The sequence below is a fragment of the Branchiostoma belcheri genome, unplaced genomic scaffold (assembly GCF_001625305.1).
Source record: "Branchiostoma belcheri isolate BF01 breed outbred unplaced genomic scaffold, Haploidv18h27 scaffold133, whole genome shotgun sequence".
NCBI classification, from domain to species: Eukaryota; Metazoa; Chordata; class Leptocardii; order Amphioxiformes; family Branchiostomatidae; genus Branchiostoma; species Branchiostoma belcheri.
In genome coordinates, this window is record NW_017802747.1 from 283893 (window position 1) to 307572 (window position 23680).

Sequence of the window (23680 nt, forward strand, 5' to 3'; positions counted from 1 at the left end):
GGGGACCAATAGGCGGGCAGCATTTCGGCCACACCCACAACCCGCGCTTTAGCAAGATATGGTTGAAAAAGATGTTTATCAAGCTTGTTCAAAAGATAAATTTGTAATTGTAGCTGAGTAAAATATAACAGTGTCATTATAATAAGAAATTATGCATATGGTCAATATCGACGGCAGGCTCTATTTAGCAGAATAAGCAGGACATGTATGTTTTGCCCTTTGAGGGTGCGTTGTATACAAGATTCTTGATGTCATTTACTTTAAAAAATCTTTCTTTTTTTTTGAAGCCGGACGGTCTATTTGAAGTGAATGAAATTAAGTTAATGAGTTAAATAACATTGGAAGCCGGCCTACCATAATGTAACATGCTTGTGTTTAACAATAGATGGGCACATCCCTAAGGCATTTTCCCTTGACTACGAAATGGAATACCCGGATCTGTACTGCACATCTCCGGAGGAAAGTCAGCGCGTTGTGGAGGCCATTAAGAACAAAGGATCGCAGAATGTTCAAGACGTAGACTGTGTCCGGAAAAAGACTTGCAATGTCACGTTGGAGGTATGAATATTGAATTTAATTGTTGTTCTTTTATGTAAAACCTATGTGTTCAAGGTTAACACAGGAGTGTGTATTTGAATAAATACTTCTTATAGTGTATACTTTGGTATATGTATTGTTTAAAATTAGTAATGTCATTTTTTTTCTTTCTATAGGTTCATAACTGCGGAACTTATGAGAAGAGCATATTGCCAGCATCTCTGGGTCTAGAAATCCGTGGAGAAGTTAGTGGTACGTTCGACGTCGAAAGCATCGATGAGAATGGAAATATTACCAACGAAGGTACTTACTCCTACAATGTACGATAGTCTAGACAGCAATTATCAACAATCATTGTTTACTGCAAATCTGGTATGTCGAGCTGCAGCGTATTTTCAATTTCTACTTAATTAAATTGTGTCTCTAGGTATATCTGGAGAGATTAAAAAAATATGTCAAAATTTCAACTAGTTAGACGTGCAGGACAAACTCGTATCTGTATACAGCTAGCGCTTTGCCACTCTCCAACCAGAGGTTTGGATTTGGGGTTATTTTTTGTGTGTTTTTAGGATTTTTTATCGGGTTCCTCTTTTGCACTGGCATTTTTTTCTCACCCAACCCAACCTCTGCTGGCACTCAAACGTGACAGTGCTCCTCCCCGGGAACCATCAAATCATCATTAGGGATATCCATTTTACTGTGGTGGATTATCACACATCTAGCCAGTCAGAAAGGAATTCATTCGGCCACACACCTCCTGCTGACTGTGCCTATCCATGCGTCTGGTTCACACATCCTTGCAGAACGTGGCTGTAACGTGTTAAAGCGATTAGGTTTATGGCACATTAAAGCTTTCGACTGCCGGCAGAGGTTGGGTTGGGGGAGAAAAAAATTCTAGTGCAAAAGAGAAACCCCGATAAAAAAAGCCTAAAAACACGCCAAAAATAACCTCAAACCCAAACCTCTGCTTGGAGAGTAGCGTTTTGCCTACTCTGTTTTCCCTGGTAAAACTATTTTACACTGCACGAATATATTCCTGGCCCTTTGGGCAATAAACGCGTTAGAGGCACTATCAAGTTTGGTTTCATTGTAATGTTATTACACAGGATTTCTATTACAGCAATAAATGGTGTCACTAGATGTCAAAAAATGTCAAAAGTCCAGCTTTTCATATCTACAGCAAGACCTCAATATATTTATATACAGCTGGCATATATTGTAGCTCCGCCATTTATTCTATCTAGGACTTGAGACATTGAGCAATCTGTCCGAGACCATCGTAGACCTGGCTTCGGCAGCCGAGGAAATCAAGAACAAATCAACGTCCAATGACTTCGCTGTGGTCATTGATGGTCAGAGTTTTGAGTTAGATGCTAATGGAAGCAAGCCAAGGCTCATTCCGGATTGCCAACCGGGGATGATTATCCAAAGGATGATATGTGGTAAGTATGAATCGAATCTTTATTTGCATGTTCATGCCCATGGGGCTAAATGCATACATCAGAAAGCGATGTTACATGTACATCATTCTGAGTAACATGATACATAAGATACAAGAATAACAGAATAAGAGAATGACGTAACGTCTTAACAACTACTAGAGAATAAACTAAACTAAGCCTTAAGGATTTCTTAAAGCAATTGGAGTTAAACTCACAAAGTTTTTCTATTGTATGGTCATTACTGGAGGACATGAGATGACTGAATACCTCTTTCTTTGTTCTACCTTTATACAGTTTGTCTAAGTGGATTGTTCTAAATAGTGTGTCACGTTCAATATCAAACAATTTACAATCAAGTACAAAATGTATTTCATCTTCTGCACTACCAGAGTTACAAACCTTACAGAGTCTATCTTCTACAGGAGTCCGGTTGTGTCTGCCGGTTTCTATGTGTAAATTATGGTCACTAATTCGTAGTTTTGACATGGTCCGGCGATGCTCGGGATTTGGGATACTTTGGTATTTTTCGTTATCATATGTAACTTTGAACAGTTTGTATGTTCTTAATTTGTTGCCTTGGTTGTTTCCTCGGCCGTTTGAATTTAATTCAGAATAGAATTTCTGTATAAAAATATCTTGTAGTCTTTTCTTAAAATCAAGTGAATAAGCAGACAAGTTCAGACTGTTGTTTGTAAATAGAAAGGCGTAACCGGACTCCTCTAACATTTTTCTTACATTAGACAGCCAGCAGGGTACATGTTGTCGATCTAAGTCTTTTTGGACGATAAAAGCTTCATATTGCAAACTATTTGTATCTACGTTACTAACTAATCTACAGTAATAATTATAAAGTCTGCCATAAGCTTCTATCCATAGGGGGAAACGGCCGAGCTCAGCTCTGCTGGCAAGATTACTGGCATTTCTTTTCACTCCCAGAATAAATTTACAAAATTTTAAGTGTGCAAGTTCTATAGGGGAGCTGTCGTTCAAATTACTACTACACCAGACATCCGCACCGTACAACAATATTGGGGCAATACTTGAATCAAATAGTTTACAGTATATAGGAATTGAAGATTTAGTATCACCAAGAGTAGTTCTGATACTAAACAGCGCTCTCAGGGCCTTTTTTTGTAATACTTTCATGGCGGGGTTAAAGCTACATCCCGCTGTAAATACAACCCCAAGGTAAGAATATGATGGTACTATCTCTATAGTACTTCCTGAAAGCTGAAATTTTAGGTTTGAAAATATTTGACCTTTTTTGTTGAATATTACAATCTTCGTTTTTTTAAGGTTGATAGATAATTTCCATTTTTGACAGTACTGCCCAAGAATATCAATCGCTTGTTGTAATCCCTGTTGACTTTCTGACAACACCACGATGTCATCTGCATAAAATAAGCTTGTCACTTTTGAAGAATTCAACACAGGAGCATCTAAGTATTCTGTGTTTAGATGGTTTATGGCATCACTTATATACATGTTAAATAAGCAGGGGCTGAGCACGCAGCCCTGCCGGACACCAATTTCAACGGGGAAACTTTCAGTTAAACCTGCGCTAGTTTTTACCTGCGCTTCTGATTGGCTGTATAAACTTTTGATTATGTTGAAAAAATTTCCAGAAATATTATTAGATAGAAGTTTGTAGAACAAACCTTCATGCCAGATTGAATCAAATGCCTTGGAAAGGTCAACAAAACAAGCAACAAGAGTTCCGAGATCTCATACCTCCATGAAATATGGGCTTGCTTTGTCATACATTTCAACATGTCCTCATTAATTATGCAAATGACCTCCACATTAACATAATATGTGCATAGTGGTGTTAACCTTTAAGTAACTTATACATGTCAAGGTATGAAAGTCCCATCATTCACCAATAAGGAGTCACAGAATTTTCACATTAATTATGCAAATTAGGACATCATTTGCATAATTGGTATCTGTTGATGTTCCGCCTGCCACAGATTAAATAGATTACATGTATAAAAGAACTATTACATAAAACACTGTAATTATAGCATTTTCTCATTAATTATGCAAATTAAGTCCTGATTTGCATAATTTTCATCTAATTATGTACAACTCTCTCTCACCTACCTACACACCAAAAATGATGAAAATACGTTGTGCCTATCTGGACTTATTGGCTTTTAAAGATTTCGCCAGAAAGTGCCCTGCAGTTCCAGAACAAGCTGCTAGGGGAACCAAATTCACACCACTTATTCCTGACAGGAAAAGCTATCTGTCACCAAAAAGTCAAGACCATAGCATGTTAAGAACAAAAGATACAAAAACCAGAAGATCTGCTGCAGTACCAAGGTCATCCACCAGGAGGCCCATATTTGACCTTGACCTTCGTCTTCCTAAGACTTATCAGCATACCAAATATCATCACAATCCATAAAGGCGTTATGAAGTTATGCTGACTACAAAGTTGCGGAAACACACACAGACACACAGACACACACACACACAGACAGACACACAGACAGACGCCGCCAAAAACAATACCTCCATTTTTCATGGAGGTAAAAAGACGTTTTCCACCTAATGTGTATTTTGAAATCAGTGTTTTTAATATGAAAATATTGTCGGATGTTCTGTAATTCTTGCGAAAGCCTGTCTGGTTTGGTTTTATGATTTCCCTGTTTTCTAGGAATGCCGTTAGTCTTTTATTAAGCACAGAGGTGAAAAGTTTCCCCAGGCAGCTAGAAATGGCGATTTCCCTATAATTATTGGCATTGTCTTTTTGTCCAGACTGAAATATTGGAACTATATGACTTTTGGACCACGTTTTAGGAAATTCTCCCCTTGTTAGAGTTAGATTAAATAGTTTAACCAAGGGGGACAATAGGATTTGTTTCCCAGCTTTCAGCATTTCATTAATGATCATGTCCTCTCCACTGGCTTTGTTATTTTTCAAACAATGTATTGCAATGCTTATTTCTGATGAGGTGATCGGGTAGTCTAGAGGTCCGGGATTAGACTCGCATTTCTGTAACAAGTCTAATTTATTTAGAACATCATCTTCAAAGGTTGTATCGAAAGTTTGGCGTTTTAATTTGGATTTGCTGTGAAGAGCTCTAAAATGTTCTAGCCAAGAGTCAGTAGGTATGTCTTCTTTATGAGACACATTTTCCGTCTTAAGTTCTTTAAGTAGATTCCAGAAAGCTGTGGGGTTATTTTCGTGTAGATTTTGAAGTCGCATTAAGCAGTTGTTTTCGTGTTCTCGTTTACGTTTTCTAATAAGTTTATTGAATTCCTTCTTCTTCTTAAAATAACTGCCTCTTCAGGATGGATTCTTTGGATTTTGCATGAGTAAATATCTTAAGTTTTCAAGTTCATTTCTAGCCTCATAGCATGTCTTGTCAAACCATTTCTTATTCTTTTTCAATCCTTTTCGTTTCTTATAGCTTTTAACTTGTAATGACCTTTTCCCTGTCATTTGCAATATTACTTGGAAGTCATCAATTTCTTCATCTATTTCCCGATGTGTTAGAGTGTCATTTTGTTTTAGAGATAAGACGTTTTGTAGTTTTTGTGAGATTATTGGGCTACTTAAGGCTTCTGTAAATTTTTCTTTCGAGCCTGGCCCCCAGACAAACCTGTCTGGCAGGGGGTATGACTTGGTTTTTTGTATTTTCTCGTTTTTGGTCGGGACCGGTAACGCATTTATGTTTAAAGAAATGATGCAGTGATCTGAAAGCACTGTTAGTGGATGAACTTTAAATATATTTGTGTAGTGAAAGAGGGTACTGGTTCCGATGACGTAATCTACTGTGCTACATCCGTTAGGTTGGTAACACGTGTATCGGCCATTCAAGTCACCCAAAACTCGTCCATTGAGTATACGGAGGTCGGATTGGGCGCACAATTCGGTTAGGTTTTTGCCAAATGAGTTAGGTGGGGTTTTATCGGATAAGTTTCTAGGGATGTCAAGGTAAGAATTGTGCGTTATCACTTCATACTGTGACCCTCTTGGGTCATCATTTGTAAAGTCTTGTAAGTGACCAAGTCTACTGTTAAAATCCCCCCCCCCGAGTATGATGTATCCCTTTGAGCTAAAATGTGCTACATCCTGTTCCAGAATATCAAATATAGATTCAGCTGTTCTTTTGTGAATGGTAGAATACACTGGACTAATATAAATACTACAAATGAATACATCGTTCTACAACCCAAATAACTATTTCGATATTCGGACCCAGAGTAAGTCTGTACATTCAGAAGTGCCACCCTCTTTTTTTATGAATTTTGCAAATTTGTTTTTGAAGTAAAAAATTATTCCATCCGAATTTTCTTCTGGCTTTCTGTTGTTTTTGTCTAATGGAAGAAATGTGTTGAAAGTTAGGGATGTCGACTTCTGATGATTCTTTACTCCAGGTTTCAATAAGAGAGAAGAAATCCAACTTATCTATGCAACGTTTAAACTCCCTATCCTCTAATTTACTAGTATTTAACCCATGGATGTTCCAAAATCCTATGTTTAACGAGCTTTTAGCATACGCTTGTATCATATGAAATAGCATAGATTAAATTCCTACTTTTGCGATAAAACGAGTGCTTTTATGTGAAGAATATTCACTTTCTAATAATATCAAGTATTTTGGAACACAGAAAGAAAAGACTTTCTTGTGACTTTCTTATGAACTTTCTTGTGACTTTTCAATGAAAGACAATCACTATTAAGAACCACATGTTCTTTTGTCTTAAACCAAACATTTTAAGAAAGTTAACTGAAGTTACTTCTACATATATAATCGTGTAGTTTCTATCTATTGTCATTTTTATCACCGCAAAGCATGAAACTTGTTTTCAAGTACAAGTAATACCTTAAAATTAGATGTTGTTTATATTAAAAAGCTTGATGTTTTAAGCGAGGTATATATGGTACATATCTTCTGTTCTGTTGTTTAACAATATACATGTATGTTCAGAATACCACCTTATGTTGTTTATATATGCTTAAAACCATACGTAATTGTGGTGTATTAATATATTACTGAATACAACGCAGTGTATTCCTCATTGTTTGTCTCACATTTATACTCATTTTGTGTTAGACTACCTATTACTTCTTGACTTGCAATTCGCCATCGGGCAATTAGCCCTAGGGCTCAAAATTGTAATAAGCTATTACTGCTGTTACTCACTTTTTTTAGTGTACTGCGCGCCTGGAACGTACTACCAAGATAGGACGTGCGTAAGGTGCCCCAAAGGCACGTTCCAAGACCAGGAAGGACAGATGTCTTGTGTGTCTTGCCCAGAAGGTTTTACAACGGCGGGAGTGGGGTCTAACAATAACTCCGACTGCTACGGTACGTTAGCAAGAATGACGTGGCGCTGACACAGTCATGATAATCAAAGTTAAATTCTTTAGTTTCAATCGTTCAATTCTGGCTAAAAGCATTGATATTGAACTATAGATTATTCGACTTTAAAAGAAAAGGAAGACGGAAGAAGCACAGATTGGATTGTTGACATGTAATAGAGAAATTCGTGTTATGCTAAAAAATATGGAAATTGTACCAAACTCAACTGACCGATGGGAATATTTAATGTTCAGCCATCTTTTCGTACGTTATACTACAGTACCCTGAAAGTTTCTTAAAATGACTGTCGAAAACGTGTCAACATAGTGAATCTGTTGTCCGCCCTATGTGCTTAAAAAACATAGTTCATATAATGTTACGTTTAGCGTACAAGAGCAAACCTTGCTTGCTATAAAGGTTGTCTGTTAAAAAAAAGTGACCGTTTACTTTACTTTTCTAGAAGAACCAATGACAACACAGGCTGAACAATCTTCCACCATGATGACAGATGGTATAGATTACTCTTCACCGATCCTGTCAACGTTAAGTGCCTCGTCATTAGTCCCTAATGTCGCTGGAAACATGGAGGAAAACAACGGTAATTAAACTAAGGTCACAGGAATGTGACGTTTCATCCACACATCTCACATGTTAAAAAGAACACTCATCGGATTATATTGTTTAATAGTATCATTTCTGTGAAATTATCAAATGATGACCAAACGATTCAACCAATTCAGTCTGCTTATTGTTTAGCTGATTAGTCGCATAGAATAATGGGTGACATAGAAACATTGTGGCGTTTAATGTTCTAAAATGTAAATGACTTAATCTTTGTTAAAACATATTTAAATCAATCAAACAAAATGAAACAAGTAGTGGTAAATTGCGTATCCAAAGTGTTAACACATTTTAGATGAATACCATCTAACCTAACTATGTTTTTAAAGCGTAGATGGCTCTCTAAACATCACGACTATTGCCATCGCTGTTGTTGTCTCCACAATACTACTGACTGTCGCCATTGGCGTTGGAGCATTCTTGTGTAAGCGTAAACGGTAAGTGTCCAATGTAGCAATCGTCATGTTATAAACATGCAATTTTGTATTTTGAATCACCTTAGATTTAGGAACGGTAAGGACGAAAAAGACCAGGCAGCTAAATAACTAGGCACAAGTTAACATTCTCACTTCTTTTGATAAAACCATTTTTAGCCACCAGATGGCTGAAACAACTATGGCCCATACCTTTATGAAATATTTGAAGTCAGTTTTATTCTTTTTATTTCTTTTTTTCAGGAAACGCAAGGCCAAGATAGCAGCCGAGTCAAGCTTTGAACTATACCGCCGCTCCAGTTCGAACACAAGTGACAACGAGTCCAAACCTCCCTTGACTCCTTTCTAAGCTGAACGATAACAACTCACAAAAACGTCGCAAACGCAAAACGCTTAGTACAGGAAATTCAAAAAAGGGTTTTGCTTCGGTGTATTAAACATTTTGTTTCTAAATTTAACAAACTCTTATCACCCTCCCGAGCAGGGTCAGTGGCGCGGCCCAAAAGAAACTACAACCACGAGACCCTGCCAAAACAGTTCGGTTTTGGCACTCCGGGCAAGGTAGCCTATACATATTAATGAGCTTGCCTTATTTGGCACAAGCCAATCGGCGCCAGGATCATATAAATTCAAGATGGCGGACGTCAATACATGCATTGGCACCACAGTGTCTCGGCCCGGCTCGGCTGCGTTCATACCTAAACAAGTCGCCTCCAGGCCCAGCGGGCTCAGCTTGTCACATTATAGTGTTGAGCGGACTCACTAAAATAATGACATCATATCCAGACGGACCGGCCATGGGTGCTGGACTTGGCACTCATGAGTTGAGTAGAGCGTAGCTCCGTCGCTGCCAAGTGCTCGATCTGGCTGCGGCTTGAAAGCACAAGTAATATAGGCTATTCCCTTCGCCTGTCCTAAGGAACACGTTTCGGCCATCAAGTAGTTCCTGTGGCGTGATTTTCTAGTGTTCATGAGCTGTTTGACGCCAAAAATGTCTTGCATGGCTGACACAACGTAATGAACATTACCAAACCGCCATTTTACATGAAACCCAAAGACGCTATGTACCGTAAGGCGTAACATGATTCCTGGTGACCTTTGCCCTTAGCTTCGCACAACTGAAAGCTATTTCTCTGAATGACTGACAGCTGGTTATAGGCTACGTCACCAGGAGTGCCAAAACCGAACTGTTTTGGCAGGGTCTAGTGGCGGTAGGTTCTTTTGGGCCGCGCCACTGACCCTGCTCGGGAGGGTGACCTTACGTGTATATAGTAATCAACTCAACCACAATCATTCTCATGATGGGTCTAGAGCTAACATGATATAGGATTATAACCGCTCGGAAGCCGAAGGGAACTATGCCATAGTTGCATTAAGTCGATCGGTGTAATATAGCCAGCTGCTGCCGCGCCGCGTGCCTGCGAAGCTGGTGTGTTACGCCGAAAGGCGGTTATACCGGCTATATACAGATACAGATATGTCTAGTTACTAATATAAAGTGATGACAAGTATCCATAGCTTTAGCACAATGGCTACACATACACCAAATCAACATCTCATTTATGAATTATGAAAACCCTACCTTGAAGCAACAAATTTTAAGAAATAATGTTTCATAATCCAGTTTAGCATTCCCAGAATAATTGATTAGACTGACATTATAGACAAATCAATCTGTGTCCTACTGACTCCTACATAATCGACTTGATTTTCCTGCAGAAAGGTCAATTAAATTGTTAAAGTGACTCATGGCAAACTTTTTAGCTAATCGTGATACACTATTAATGCTGAATTACGTTTAATAAAGCTAGAGCACTGTATATAGAACTTTACTGTAGGACCTGTGCCTAAACGTCTATACCGGCACCTGTACCTGATGTTACTTTTAGTATGCAGTCCTAGTTTAAGGTATAAGGATATCGAGAAATTAACAACATGTGCACTCTTTATATCGAGGAACAATACACAAACGAATATCTTACGCACCTAAATGCCTGGTGTCCGACTCTTTCTTGCAAAGTAGACTTTACTACTTAAGTAGATTCGTGAACGAAAATACATACAAGGACCCCACCCCATACTATCTATCTACCCATGTTCCCATCCGCCAAAGGCCACGGCCGTTCAACTACCGTTTTCAAACAGCGTACATCCTGCCTACCCGGCGGCGATTCAAATAACTGTGTATGTATGTATGCATGTATGTATGAATTAATGGATGAATTTATGAATGAATGGATGAATTTATGAAACTATTTTCGTGTCGTGCACTTTCCCGCGCCCAGCCCGTGCGGGCTTATACGACACCGTTTGAGTATTAGTAATACCTAAACACAAGAGAATCAAAGGTACGGATAACAGAATCCAAACAAAATATGAACACAAAAAAGGTAGGCTATATACAATAATGGTGAACAGAGTGAACTCATAACAGATGATAAATGCAAATAAACAAGTCTGTACATAATGCATCAAGATTTCACCAAAAAAGTACATAAGATAAATCAAAAATAACAAGAGAAAACGTGCAGAAGTAACAAAAAGTCGATGAAGGTTAGACATACAGGTAATGCAATACGCTAAAAACCAGTTACTCAAGCAACTGGATATAATTTTAAAACAAGGTTTCAGATTTCCAAAATCATATCCAGTTGGCCCCGCATCTCAACAGACAATTGACTTATAACTTGCCTGTCTGTCTCCATGCTACTTACAATTATTTACTTCCGATCTATTCTTAAACAACAATTTTGTTGACAGTTAGGCTACAAATAACCATTGCTGACTATTTGTTAGTTTTAAAAATGATCTAAAACCCGTTATTAAAAAGATTGGATTATACGGAACTATAAACAAGAAGCCATAGGTGACAATTCTCCGTGAAGTATTATATATTACAACAAAAAGAAGTAGCCATTGGCGACAATTCTCTTTGAAGTGTGATAAATCGAACAAAGAAAAATTGTTTAAACGCGCGTCGGCTCAGTCATCTTAAGACGCAACAACCAATCAGAGATGCGAAATGCCGACACGTGACGCGGGATTTGCATACAGTCTAAACAACGGGGAAGGGCGCGCGATGCCCGAAACATTTTGCGTCAATATTCAGCGCCGTGTTTCAAGAGATTAATACCGGGAAACAATTTCTTTTCTTGTTTTGAACGCATAAACATGCATTTACGCTAATCTAGTATGATTCATGGTTACTTTTTTTTTTACCTGCCATGGCCAGATTATCTAAAGATGTGTGTATTGTGTGTACAATCTACAGAAAGAGAAATGTACATCAGGTCCGATCATCCGATTTTCACGTTTCGGTTTTTTGGACTCGGCTCATGAACGTATTTTTGTTTGGCTCCTGGAATATGCGAATGTGCGAAAAAAAATTACTCCCGTGACTGTCTACAGGAAACACTCGCATATTGCCCAACATTCGCGGTGTATCAGGACAGCGCGACTGGCCAAGCAACCAGTCGGCATTAGCGCAGTCCCTGTAATTAGTAACAGTTGCACATCTATCCGGCCGAAAGCATGATTGTGTAACACAGGCTACTTCTTCATATACCGGCTCATACTACACGACGCCTTTACAACTAGCAAATCATAAAATTACCCGATATACTAGTACTGTATGTGCGGTTTACCAGCCCCAGACCACATCCGACCACGAGGCAGAACACATTGATGGGTTTGTAAGAAACCAGGAGGAGACAGTAGAAACAGATACTGTTACAGGTTGCTCAAAAATATTGTCCATGTTTATAAAGAGCTGCTCCACTAACACTATGGAGCGGCCCAACCCAAAAATATTGGCTATGTGTCGTTGCTAGGACGACCGGCCAGTTGCTACGTGACTAAATACACGCCGCCACTAGGTCGCCACACCCGACCAGTTTGAAATCGATAGGATTACGTCATCGGTATTAACATTTCCTAATGTTGACCTCTGACCACCCCACATTTCCGTCCCCATCAGCCCCGCCGCGACTTACTACCGGTGACATAAACGGACGACAACATTTCAACGACATGGGGATGTTTCGAAAATAACCATTTACTCCAATATCAAAACAGCTACGGTAAAAATAAAAAGACGTGCATCATCCCGGACATGATGCCACACCACATGCGAAATTACACAAAAATGCGACGTACGGAAGAATGCGTTTTGGCTGCGAACATCTTCCAAAAAACTTGGCATCTCTTAACCATGGGCAAAAACATCTGGAACCACTTATCAAAACCACCCCGTATCTGCATGAAGTTCCACCCCCCCACTGCTATTCCAAAAAACGCGATTTTCTGGACCATTCCAATTCGCCTCGTAATTGTAGGGGTGCGTCTGCAATATTACATTGACCGCGAAAGCAGCAGCGGCAAAAATACACATTCGTGCATCAACACGGGCATGCCCGCAGACGGCGTATAAAATTGCGTGCCGATTACACAAAGAGAACCCAGTGTTTTGACTACGAACACGAAAAATCAGCCGATCACAACACTCCGTCCGGAGGTCCTGACCTCCTTCATGGAGTAATAATTCAAATAATATTAGAGTCATTAGAAGGCAAATCCTAAATATATAGCACAATTAATAAGTTTTTAACACAATTAATATATTTCTTTTCTGTCCGCCCCGTAGTCGCAGCCCAGGAGAGTCGTACTATTTGGGAACGATTACGTCATCATCAGTCCCCCCGCCTGCTGATGTGCGCCGCCATATCGTCCGTTGCCATGGTAACACTGCTGATCGTGATTCCTGTACTTCTGACGCACCTCAACTCCCGACCTGGCAACACTGACTCTGTAAGTTGACTGATTTATTTCGTTTTTTTTTACAAAAATCGTAAAAAAAGGAAAAAAGAAACAATGGTTGTGAAATGGTAAAAAATGCGAACTACAGCCACATGAAATAGAGAAAACTATGATTTTGATTGTCCATATATATGTGTCCTGATAACAAATTTATCTTAAAAAATGATGGCACAAGCAGCTTTGCTTACTTATCATTTTACAGCAGACTACAACCAGCGCAGAACATAACATGACTGTCAGTACTGCCTGGCAAAGTTCTTCTGTATCGTTGATGACTGACGAAGTAATGACCTTGATGACATCTGCTGACGTCAACAAGGTCAGTACTTGTCAGCGTTCTTTGGGCTTGGAAATGTGCTCATTCGGCAGAATTCCAGCCATGCATATAGTGGCCATAAAACAGTTGGTGTCTAAACAGCTAGCATATACTGGACCCAGTACATATTTTATTAAACTTGTAGATGAACTGTAATTTTTGTCGTTTGCCGATGGCTTTAACTAGCATTGTTTTTTTACTACTGCACAGTTGGCTACAAGCACAGGCACTGCTGTGCTGACGAGGACTGACCAGGTGACATCGGCTGACGTCATCAAGGTCAGTACTTTCCTCCGTTTTTTTTGAGGGGGGGTCGGTTCTCGAAGAGCATAATTCCAGCCAAGGTAGACATAAAACAGGTGACTATTTATTTATCTATTTTAATTTTATTTTTATTTATTTGAAGCAAGTCGGTTGTTCCATCAGCTCTAACACTGGTTTAGTAATAAATTAGCATTATTGGGGTCATATGTCTAGCGGATATACAGAAACTCATCGAAAAAGGATACCTTGTTAAAAGTTACATAAAACAATAGATAAGAAACCAAACAAACAAACACAAATCAGTGTCCAAACTAAAATAAATTGTTTCAGGTAAATGAAATTCGGTAAGAGATAACAGGTTACAGTCATTTTTGGGCGGTTGCAGAGTATATCCTAACAAAATCACGTATAGCAGATGTATATAGCTTTCAGTGAGCTATCGCTTCTTGAAAATGCGTTGTTCTTTGTGTCAATGGACTTTTCATGTAACTCTGTCCTATCAAGTCTTTTTAATAGCATACCGTTACTGTAAATCAGATGTGGCAGAATGTAATTAAGATTATAGGATGTTACAGATTTCTAGATTGCACGTACGATGGTTGCTTTGTTTGTAAGTTTGGCCCATTCTAACCGTTTAGATGACTCCTGACCACGGACGTGGCGTCACTGCGGGGATGGAAGCAGCAGGACCTGCACCAACCGACAAGCCGGTGTCAACCACCACAAAAGGTTTGTAATGATATCTCAGGAATGCCTTTGTATTTACTTAGCACCGTTGGAACCAAACATGAATTCGTCCTCCACTCTATCCTCCATCAGAGACTAGGTTTTTAGGCTGGTGTCTGATCTGAGGTCTATGAAGTTGATCCTATAGGTTTCCCTCGACTTCTTTTGGCTTTCTTGTGGGGTTACCAAAGGGCAGGCTTGGATGCTACGTATACAATGACAGAATGTCTAAGGTCATAGCAAGTAATTTTAATGGATGACATGAGCGCGCGCATTAATTTTCGCCTGATTTTGGAGGGAAAAAGCACATTTTGTTTGCATGCCTTCTGATAGTGGTCAACATGCAAGAAAAATGGACGAAGATGTTACCATGACGGAACGTGCATGTCAGATAAATATGGAGAGGAGACAAGAAAAGGCTCTGATTTATTGTTTTGTTCTTTACTTTGATGCAGTGATGCGTGATGATGGCTGTACATATGTGGCGTTCCCACTGAATCAAAACCATTTGTACAATGATTGAGTCAAAATTTGTAGGAACCTTGTTTTTTCGGCCCGTTTTTTTCCGCGCGCATTAGATTTTGAGTCTGCAGAGGATGTCATCCATAAAATTTACATGCTGTGGCCTAACGGTGCATTCATATATATTGTATTAAAAGTGGGGGTGTTATAAGTAAGACAAAAGGAGACGTAGGCCAAAGTCATTAAGGGAAAATATGGATTTTGTGAAAGAAATTAGAGCATTAATTTTGCGCCCACAGATCAGGCCAACAAGAAACAGGTCATCACCTTTGGTGATAAGTCGGGGCCTGGAAAACTGCAGAGAGCACGTGGAGTGGCAGTTTCCCCCGACAACAAGATCTGGGTGGCCGATCGTGCCCAACCGCGTCTCCAAGTGTACAGCATGGGCGGCGCTCATCTGTACCACTTCCCACAAGGCTCAGCCGGGCTGGGGTACTCATCCAAGGAGCCACAGGATGTGTCCATCGACAGAGATGGTCATCTGTGGGTCTTGATGAGTGGGTATCCTACCAGCTCTGATGCCGTGGCACAGTTCGACAGGAAAGGTCATCTCAGAGCCAACTTCGACCTTCCAGGAACTGTGCCACGGATTGCACCCCGCGGGATGGCTGTGGGCTTGCGCAACAACCACGTTTTCGTCACCTGGTCTGGCGGTTACAGTGGTGGCGTACAAGCCTTCCAGCCTGACGGGAAATGCCTGTGGGAAGTCGGTCCCCAGCAGCGGATGATGACACCCATGAACGTCGCCGTTAACGGGGATGGAAACATCTTCGTCTCCGACTTTAACACTCACTTCATCTACATCTATGATGAGAACGGACAGTTCGTGAAGATGTTCGGAGGTCCAGGACGGAGTGATAGCAACCTGAGTCACCCACAAGGCATCGGTGCGGACAGTTCCGGTCACATCATGGTGGTGGACGATAGTAACCAGCGCGTGGTGGTGTACACAGACCGGGGTGAGTATGTCCGCCACATCGCTGTCCATGTCAAACTCCCAACAAGGGTTGCAGTGGGGCCGGGAGGACAGTTGGTTGTGATCAATTATAACACAATCACTGTCTTCCCCCGCTACTGATAATAATGCACAAGCACGGTGGTAAAATCTGGACTGCAAAGTTCCCACATTCCATAGAACCCGAACTGTGTTCGATCGTGTTCGATCTGGGCAATTCGAATCGAACCCGCGTTCCATTTCGGGGTCACCTGCGGTCATTTACAATAAAGCGGCAAAACAAGCCCTTCTGCATGAGTGCCTCGCAACAGATAAAAAACAACACTTTTCTATAGATTCAAACAGTTTCATGGACAGCACATGTCCGCTATAATTTTTGGTGGGTATGTCGTATTCTTGGGTGACCTTGAATACTGTAATGATTCTTTACGCCTGTATGAATAACACAATGCACACTTTCTGGCGATATGACATGTCTGCAAAACTCGTTCAAACCTGGAAGCATGGAGAGTCAATCATACCCCATTTACGGCTCAAAATGACCGTAACGGTTGTCCCGATAATCGTGTTTTAGGGATTTTTGAAAAATGGCCTCAATTTTGAACTATGGGTAATTTAGTGGGAAAAATGTCAAAAATTGCAATTTTTTCACCAATATGTCGACAAAAACTAGACTTAAAATCAGAAATTTAAAAATTCCTAAAACACGATTTTTGATCTTATTCCTAGTCAGCAAAAAATATAAAAATCGAGGATCTGGGGTAATATACGTAGCCAGGTTTGAACGATGTTTGCCTAAAAACGTGACATGACTTGTGCTCGGAAACCCGTAAATAATCGTCTTTCTGAGCGAAATCTTAAAAAATCAGAGATTTAGCATAAAAAGCTAACATTTAAAGGACGTTGGGACGATAATTTCATTTTAATTTGACGAAATTGACTACTTAATACTATTTGTTTATTTTCACATGTTTTACCGCTAGTCCAAAACAGGCCAAAATAGCGTCTTGTAACCCGATACTTTTTAGAACGCGCCGGGCAATGGGAAAGAATGCTGTAGTGACAGACCGCCGTGAAGCATAGCTCTTGTATAATAACGGTTTTGGCAAAGTTTATAACTGTATAATTTATTGGTCCTGTGCTATGCATTTCAGTAGTAACTGCAGCATAATGGCATGTTGAATTTTCTAATTCCATTATGGGCAAAGAAAGGTCAGCAAAGAAAAAAAAATGTCAACTTTCTTCCGATTCCATGATAAAGAAATATTTGCCTTCAGTTTTACGTAGATGGTGATCTGCATTGTTGTCTTATCTTAGCCTTCAAAGGGAAACTAACTCTAGAAACGGAGCTATTGCTATAATTTTTTGCTGAAATTAAACCAAGAACATATGTATACCATTTTATACCTCTTTTTGTCATTCATTTCAGAAGATGCCCTTTAGAAAAGTAGAGGAGATTTTAATAAATCTAATGCTGATGTTAAAATTGTTAGAATTTTTTGCCAACACGTGAGCTGAACCTGTAATAAATGTTTTATTGGGACAAGAGGATTCTTTTTCTTTGGGGGGAAGGGCAGTATTACCTCCATGAAAAATGGAGGTATTGTTTTTAGCGTGTCAGTCTGTCTGTCTGTCTGTCTGTGTGTTTGTGTTACCGCACATTTGCGGCCAGCATAACTTTTGAACCTTTGGATGGATTGTAATGATATTTGGTATGTGGGTAGGTGTTGAGTTGCCAAATGTCTAGGTCGCTTTTGGGCCTTCTGGTAACTGAGCTTGATACTGCAGCAGAACTTCCGGTTTTAGTATCTTTTGTCCTGGACATGCTATGTCTTGATTTTTAAGTGGTGGATAGCTCTTCCTGCAAGTAATGATTGGTATGGGTTTGGTCCCCCTAGCAGCTTGTTCTGGAACTGCAGGGTGGTTTATGGTGAAACATTTTAGAGCAGATAAATTCACAAAGAAACAATATATTTTTTTTGGTATGTGGGTAGCTTAGACAGAGATCCGCGTTATTGGATGCAAATTATTTATATGATGACTTCATTTGCATAATTAACGAGAAAAAAGTGTAATTCCAGTGTTTTATATCATGGGACTTTGATACATGTAACGATTATAATCTATGGCAGTTCGAATATCATCAGATACCAATTATGCAAATACGGACCTAACTTGCATAATTTATCTGAAAATTCTATGACGCCTCACCGGTAAATGATGGGAATTTATTACTTGGGAGTTGTGTAAGTTAACATCACGATGCATATATTATGTTAATGTAGAAGTCATTTTAATAATTGAAGAAGAAATTTACATTTACATGTGAGGCCCAATGTTCATGGAGGTATGAGATCTCGGAACTCTTGTTTATGAAATGTATTGTATAGGTGGTGTTTGTCTTTTTGTATTTGATGAAGTTCCTATTCATCTTCCTGCTAAAAGAGAAAAGATAAAAAGCAAACATTTACTTCATGTTTACATTCTAGAAAGATATTTCTGTCCACTCTCTACAACATTCTTATGTTTGTATAAATTTGATCTATTCGTAATATAGAATACATGCAGATGGTGGCCGATTTTGCGAATGTAATTACAAAACACGGTGGTAAAATCTGGGCTGCAAAGTTCCCACATTTCATAGAATCCGAACAGTGTTCGATCGTGTTTGATCTGGGCAATTCGAATCGAACCCGCGTTCCATTTCGGGGTCACCTGCGGTCATTTGAAATAAAGCGGCAAAACAAGCCCTTCCGCCTGAGTGCCTCGCAACAGATAAAAAACAACACTTTTCTATAGATACAAACAGTTTCAAGGACAGTACATGTCCGCTATCATTTTTTTGTGGAAATGTAACATGTAGGGAAGCTACTGTCGTATCCTTGGGTAACATTGAATACTGTAATGATTCTTTACACCTTTATAAATAACACGGTGCACAATTTTGGGAGATATGACATGTCTGCAAAAGTCGTTCAAACCTGGAAGCATGGAGCGGCAAACATGCCCCATTTACGGCTCAAAATGACTGCCACGGTTGTCCCGAAAATCGTGCTTTAGGGATTTTTGACAAATGCTCTTGATTTTGAATTATGGGTAATTAAGTGCGAAAAAAGCAAAAAAAATCGATTTTTTCATCTATTTGTCGACAAAAACTATACTTTACGTCAGAAATTTAAAAAAAAATCCCAAAAACACGATTTTTCATCTTATTCCTGGTCGTCGAAAAATATAAAAATCAGTTACCTTGCGTAATATGTGTAGCCAGGTTTGCTCGGTGATTGGCTAAAATATGGCGCACCGAAATTCCATAAATTATCGACTTTTTAAACGAAATCCGAAAAAAATAATCCTTTTAGCGCAAAAAATCAGCATTGAATGTATGTAAAGACGATAATTTTATTTTATTTCAACGAAATTTTCTCTTCGGTGCTAGTTTGTTTATTTTCCAATGTTTTACGGTTAGCCCAAAATAGCGTCTTGTAACCCGATACTTTATCAAACGCCCCCAGGAATGGGAAAGAATGCCGTAGTGACAGACCGCCGTGAAAATATGTACCATTATGATAGTTTTATTGTCACTGTGTGTATGCTTTGATATATTGACATTTAAGATTTACTAAGTAGCCTTGGTCTGATCCAGAGTTACCAGTAACGTTACAAGTAGTCCACATTGTGACATGTAGTAATCTTTCAGCCTAATCTTTTGTATATCTGTTTTACATTGATATGTTAAGCTTACCAGTTAATTTGAAACAAGGAGACCAAGATGTTTTTGAGCATTGCTGAGTTCTTGTTGATTTCAGTCGTTATTCATTTATTTAAATTCCGTACATTGATACAATGTCACATTCATTGACTTGGCTCCGACTCTTTAATAGCCATCTATGAGGAAGTATTCTCAAAACTTTAACTAAATACAAAGTGTGTAGTTTCAGTGCATATATTTATCACTGTTTTTCTGCATATTCTGAATTGAAGTATTCCATTACTGTTAGGGGATCAAGAGAGTTGAATTGTACATGTTAAATAGTTGATGACCAAGATATTTCAGACAGGAAACGGTTTGGTCTCTTTACCTTAAAGCCCCTGTCACACATTTTGACCCCCCCCCCACCACCACCACCACCACGTACCGGACTACCTACCAACCAAAACCAAGGTTACCTGTAGGTTGTGTCAGACCAGACTTTTCTATATATCAATTTGAATTAATTTTGAGTCAAGTTTGACAAGCACGACCACTGCCGACCTATTCCATACCACCAGCCAACCACTTACCAATCATGGCCCAACCTACCGTCTACAATTTGAAACATTCGGGTGCGCCAGCCAACCACCGCTGACCTTGCTTCCGACCGACTCCTAAACATGGTCGGGGGAGTTTAGAAATATTTAGGTCATATTTGGCTATGCATGACAGGGGCCTTACAGGTAGAGCCCTCTATAATCCTGGAGTAGTGTTATGTATATAAGATGCCATTCGTTATATCTATTCCCTGGTAGACATATGTAAACATTCTTTGAAAATAAATGTATAGTAAAGTGCTGAAATCTATGTGAAATAGTGATGGAATTAAACATTGTTACTCATTGACGGATAACTCGAAACTGTGAATTCTTTTCGTAGACAAATAAAATACTTGATTATAGACGTGAAGATTCAAAGATGGCGGACATGCTGTACCCCTTTTAGTGCCCGGGTCACAGCTTACTATTTCTTTGTTAATAAAATCGGCCAATGAAGGCCAGAAGTTGAACAGCTTCGTTCCTGAGATATCCAACAACTGTTGTACCGTTGTAAACTTAATATAAACTTACTGATGTTTTTTTGGCCATTATCTCAAACTTATTAAAGCTTTTAAAATAGCCTCAAAACAAGCTGTGAGGGTCGTGTCTTTATTTCTAGTGTAAATGAAATCTCCGACTTTTTTGTGTTTTTTATTAAGTAAATTATACATCATATCCAACACGCTCTCATCTAAATTCTTCCTTAGTCAGTCGGATGAAACCCGCCACTACAGTAGTCATCGCGGCACTGGTAACTCCTAAGAACTGGTAACCCACGTGATCCAGAACGTAGGTGCTGATTGGTGGAGAGACGACCTTCCCCAGGCTGACAAACATCGCTAATAAACCCATCACAGCGCCTGTGCAAAAGGTAGAATATGCAGTGATGTAAAAAATATGTCTGTAAGATTGAATATCACAGAAATGGTTAGCCTGGATGTAGGACTCGGGAGCTATAATAGGTTTGGTAACCAGGCTAAGAAATGGTCGGATGCACAGGGTATCAAATTATAAGAAACATGGTGAATAGACATAGTGTTCACAGTTGTTGTCTTTACGTAGAAAAAAATCCGTAGACCTCAAAATGTTCGTTTAGAATATTTTGGCAGCTGATATAAAAAATTATATCAAAAATTAAGTAGAATTAAAGTATGCGTGTTTAACCCTCAACAGTACACCTTCCCGGACTGATTAATCTGTACACCTGGGGTCCGCGCGGACCCCAGAACAGTTTTTTGCTAATTTTAGAAATTATCAACATGCTACCAGCTCAATTGTTTTGCAAACTGATGTGGGAACCTCTGTGTCCACATTACATACAAAAATCATACATTTTTGAACTTTTTCTATTTTTTTGGTGTAAGAAAAGAAGACAAGAAGAAATACCCGATTTTTAAACCCATTTCAGACTGAAGGGGCTTTTGAGGCCCAACTTTGATCTCAGATAGCGGCTAAACGGCTTGCGCTAGAAGTATCAAATTTGGAGACCTTTCCTAAAATGTCTCTGGAAAAAAGTTCATATTAGTTTAATACTAGTAAGTTGATGTTTTTTTGTGTTGCCATGGCAACGGGCCATTTTTTTGAAAATAGAAGTAATTTTGGTTTAAACATGAGTTTTATATTAAATTACACTTCTTTTCTGACATTAATAACATCTTACATAATTAAATATAAGTTAAATCATTTAATATGCATAGAATATGCTAATTTGATGACGTCATTGGTCAAAATCCAATATGGCGGACTATATTATTAGCTCTGACATCATATGACGTCATAATTACACCAAAGTTATTAAAATTTAATTCTATTACTACACCATTCTCTGAAAACTTGGTAGACATACGTTGAGTGCATAAAAACATATAAAAACGGAAATAAGGTAATGTATAAGAACGCCAGTGTATCCATTATGATCGAAAGCCAGCTGGGGTCCGCGCGGACCCCAAAAGAAAATCAGATATAATTTTTTTTATAAATGGTAGAAACGGAGTTTTCTGCATTGTATTGAGAGACAACTTTGTGGGTAACAATTACCTAAAATTTCAGAAAAAAATCTTTAGAAACAAAAAAGATATTACAGAATATATAGTGCTGGGGTCCGCGCGGACCCCAGGTGTACTGTTTAGGGTTAAGAAACACGAAGTCTAGTTCTGTGCAGTGTATGTCTGCAGTACCTGTGTCTTCCGGAGGTGACGCTTTTGACAAGGCTGACACGACGACAGTATTTGTCATGATTACTCCAAAGCTTTTGAAGACAGCAAAAACGTAGATATGCCACCTCTCCGTCATACACGTCTGTAAAACGAAGCAGTGAACACGTCAATGTACTACAAACCTTTGCTTGCATCACGTGGACTAATTTGATCATTGTTTGGATTACTTGAATTTGCGTTTTCGTGCACACATTCAATATTCCAACGCGTTCAATGCGTTTGAATGTTGGTGGAAGTGACTTAATTAGTCCCTGCAAGCAGTTTTCGTAGGCCGGAAAACATAAAGTAGCAAAAGGTTAAGTTACTGTTAGTATATCACTTTGACTTTATTGCAACTATATTACAAAACGACTTAGATAAGACATTTTGAAACATTTACTCACAGCGATCACGTAAGAAGTGGTCAACACCAGTGAAGACAGCATCATCAGGGGGAAATCCTTGTAGCGTCTGGTCAACGGACGGATCAAACCCATTTGAAGCACCTGAAAAAAACGTACCAAAAACGGTTACCAAAAACGGTTACCAAAAACGGTTACCAAAAACGGTTACCAAAAACGGTTACCAAAAATGGTTACCAAAAACGGTTACCAAAAATGGTTACCAAAAATGGTTACCAAAAATGGTTACCAAAAACGGTTACCAAAAACGGTTACCAAAAACGGTTACCAAAAACGGTTACCAAAATGTTGTAAGGCGGTCGTAGTCCACTTAACCCTACCTAGACCGGGGGGGGGGCTAAAAGTGCCCACGGCAACTTTGATGTCACCTAGCGTCTGAACGGCTAGCCGTAGAACGACCAAACTTGGTGACTTTTCTTTAAATATTGTTGGCAACAATTCTCTATCATTGGAATAAGATAATAATTTTTTTGTGTTGCCATGGCAACGGGTTTCTGACAGGCATTTTTTGCTAAATTTAGTACTTTTTGTTTCAACAATAGAATTTTATGGGTTTTATGTCAAGTTACTCATGGTTTCTAATATTAATAACATCCCATATAATTTAATGTAAATTTCATCATTAAATATGCATAATTTATGCTAATTTGATGACGTCATTGGCCAAAATCCAAGATGGCGGACCATATCATTAGAACAGGTATATACGGGTTATTTTCATTAAAATTTCATCAATACTTCCAATTCTTTTTACAAAAAGGTTTGAATGAAGGTGTTTAGTATGTTTACAATGTATTTTAGGCTTTATCATGAGAAAAACTAT

At 39.0% G+C, this 23680-nt stretch overlaps 3 protein-coding genes across 5 annotated transcripts in view; 2 read left to right on the forward strand and 1 right to left on the reverse strand.

Annotated features, from left to right (window-relative positions):
- Positions 1–8809, forward strand: part of LOC109464142 (sushi, von Willebrand factor type A, EGF and pentraxin domain-containing protein 1-like) — a 35096-nt gene extending 26287 nt beyond the window's left edge. The window contains exons 19-25 of the mRNA XM_019761080.1: positions 386–558; positions 714–840; positions 1782–1979; positions 7148–7303; positions 7758–7895; positions 8253–8355; positions 8596–8809. Coding sequence (XP_019616639.1) covers positions 386–558; positions 714–840; positions 1782–1979; positions 7148–7303; positions 7758–7895; positions 8253–8355; positions 8596–8701 — 1001 coding nt within the window. The 3' untranslated portion in view covers positions 8702–8809. The remainder of the gene's footprint in view (positions 1–385; positions 559–713; positions 841–1781; positions 1980–7147; positions 7304–7757; positions 7896–8252; positions 8356–8595) is intronic.
- A 4277-nt stretch (positions 8810–13086) lies between these two features.
- LOC109464143 (tripartite motif-containing protein 2-like) lies at positions 13087–16143 on the forward strand. Its single transcript, XM_019761081.1, has 4 exons — positions 13087–13158; positions 13694–13762; positions 14386–14476; positions 15235–16143. Exons 1-4 carry the CDS (start codon positions 13087–13089, stop codon positions 16071–16073), a joined length of 1071 nt encoding a protein of 356 aa, XP_019616640.1. The 3' UTR covers positions 16074–16143.
- A 3363-nt stretch (positions 16144–19506) lies between these two features.
- Positions 19507–23680, reverse strand: part of LOC109464171 (solute carrier family 22 member 18-like) — a 10994-nt gene continuing 6820 nt past the window's right edge. For all 3 annotated transcript variants that reach the window (XM_019761106.1, XM_019761108.1, XM_019761107.1), the window contains 3 exons: positions 22840–22941; positions 22418–22538; positions 19507–21100 (listed from right to left, as the gene is read on the reverse strand). In XM_019761106.1, coding sequence (XP_019616665.1) covers positions 20928–21100; positions 22418–22538; positions 22840–22941 — 396 coding nt within the window. In that variant the 3' untranslated portion in view covers positions 19507–20927. The remainder of the gene's footprint in view (positions 21101–22417; positions 22539–22839; positions 22942–23680) is intronic.

Excerpts from the sequence above, each read along its gene's own strand:
- LOC109464143 (XM_019761081.1), top strand. The coding sequence starts at position 13,087 with ATGGTAACACTGCTGATCGTGATTCCTGTACTTCTGACGCACCTCAAC. Across the intron at positions 13,763-14,385 it reads CATCGGCTGACGTCATCAAG|ATGACTCCTGACCACGGACG; the intron begins GTCAGTACTTTC and ends CTAACCGTTTAG. Across the intron at positions 14,477-15,234 it reads GGTGTCAACCACCACAAAAG|ATCAGGCCAACAAGAAACAG; the intron begins GTTTGTAATGAT and ends TTGCGCCCACAG.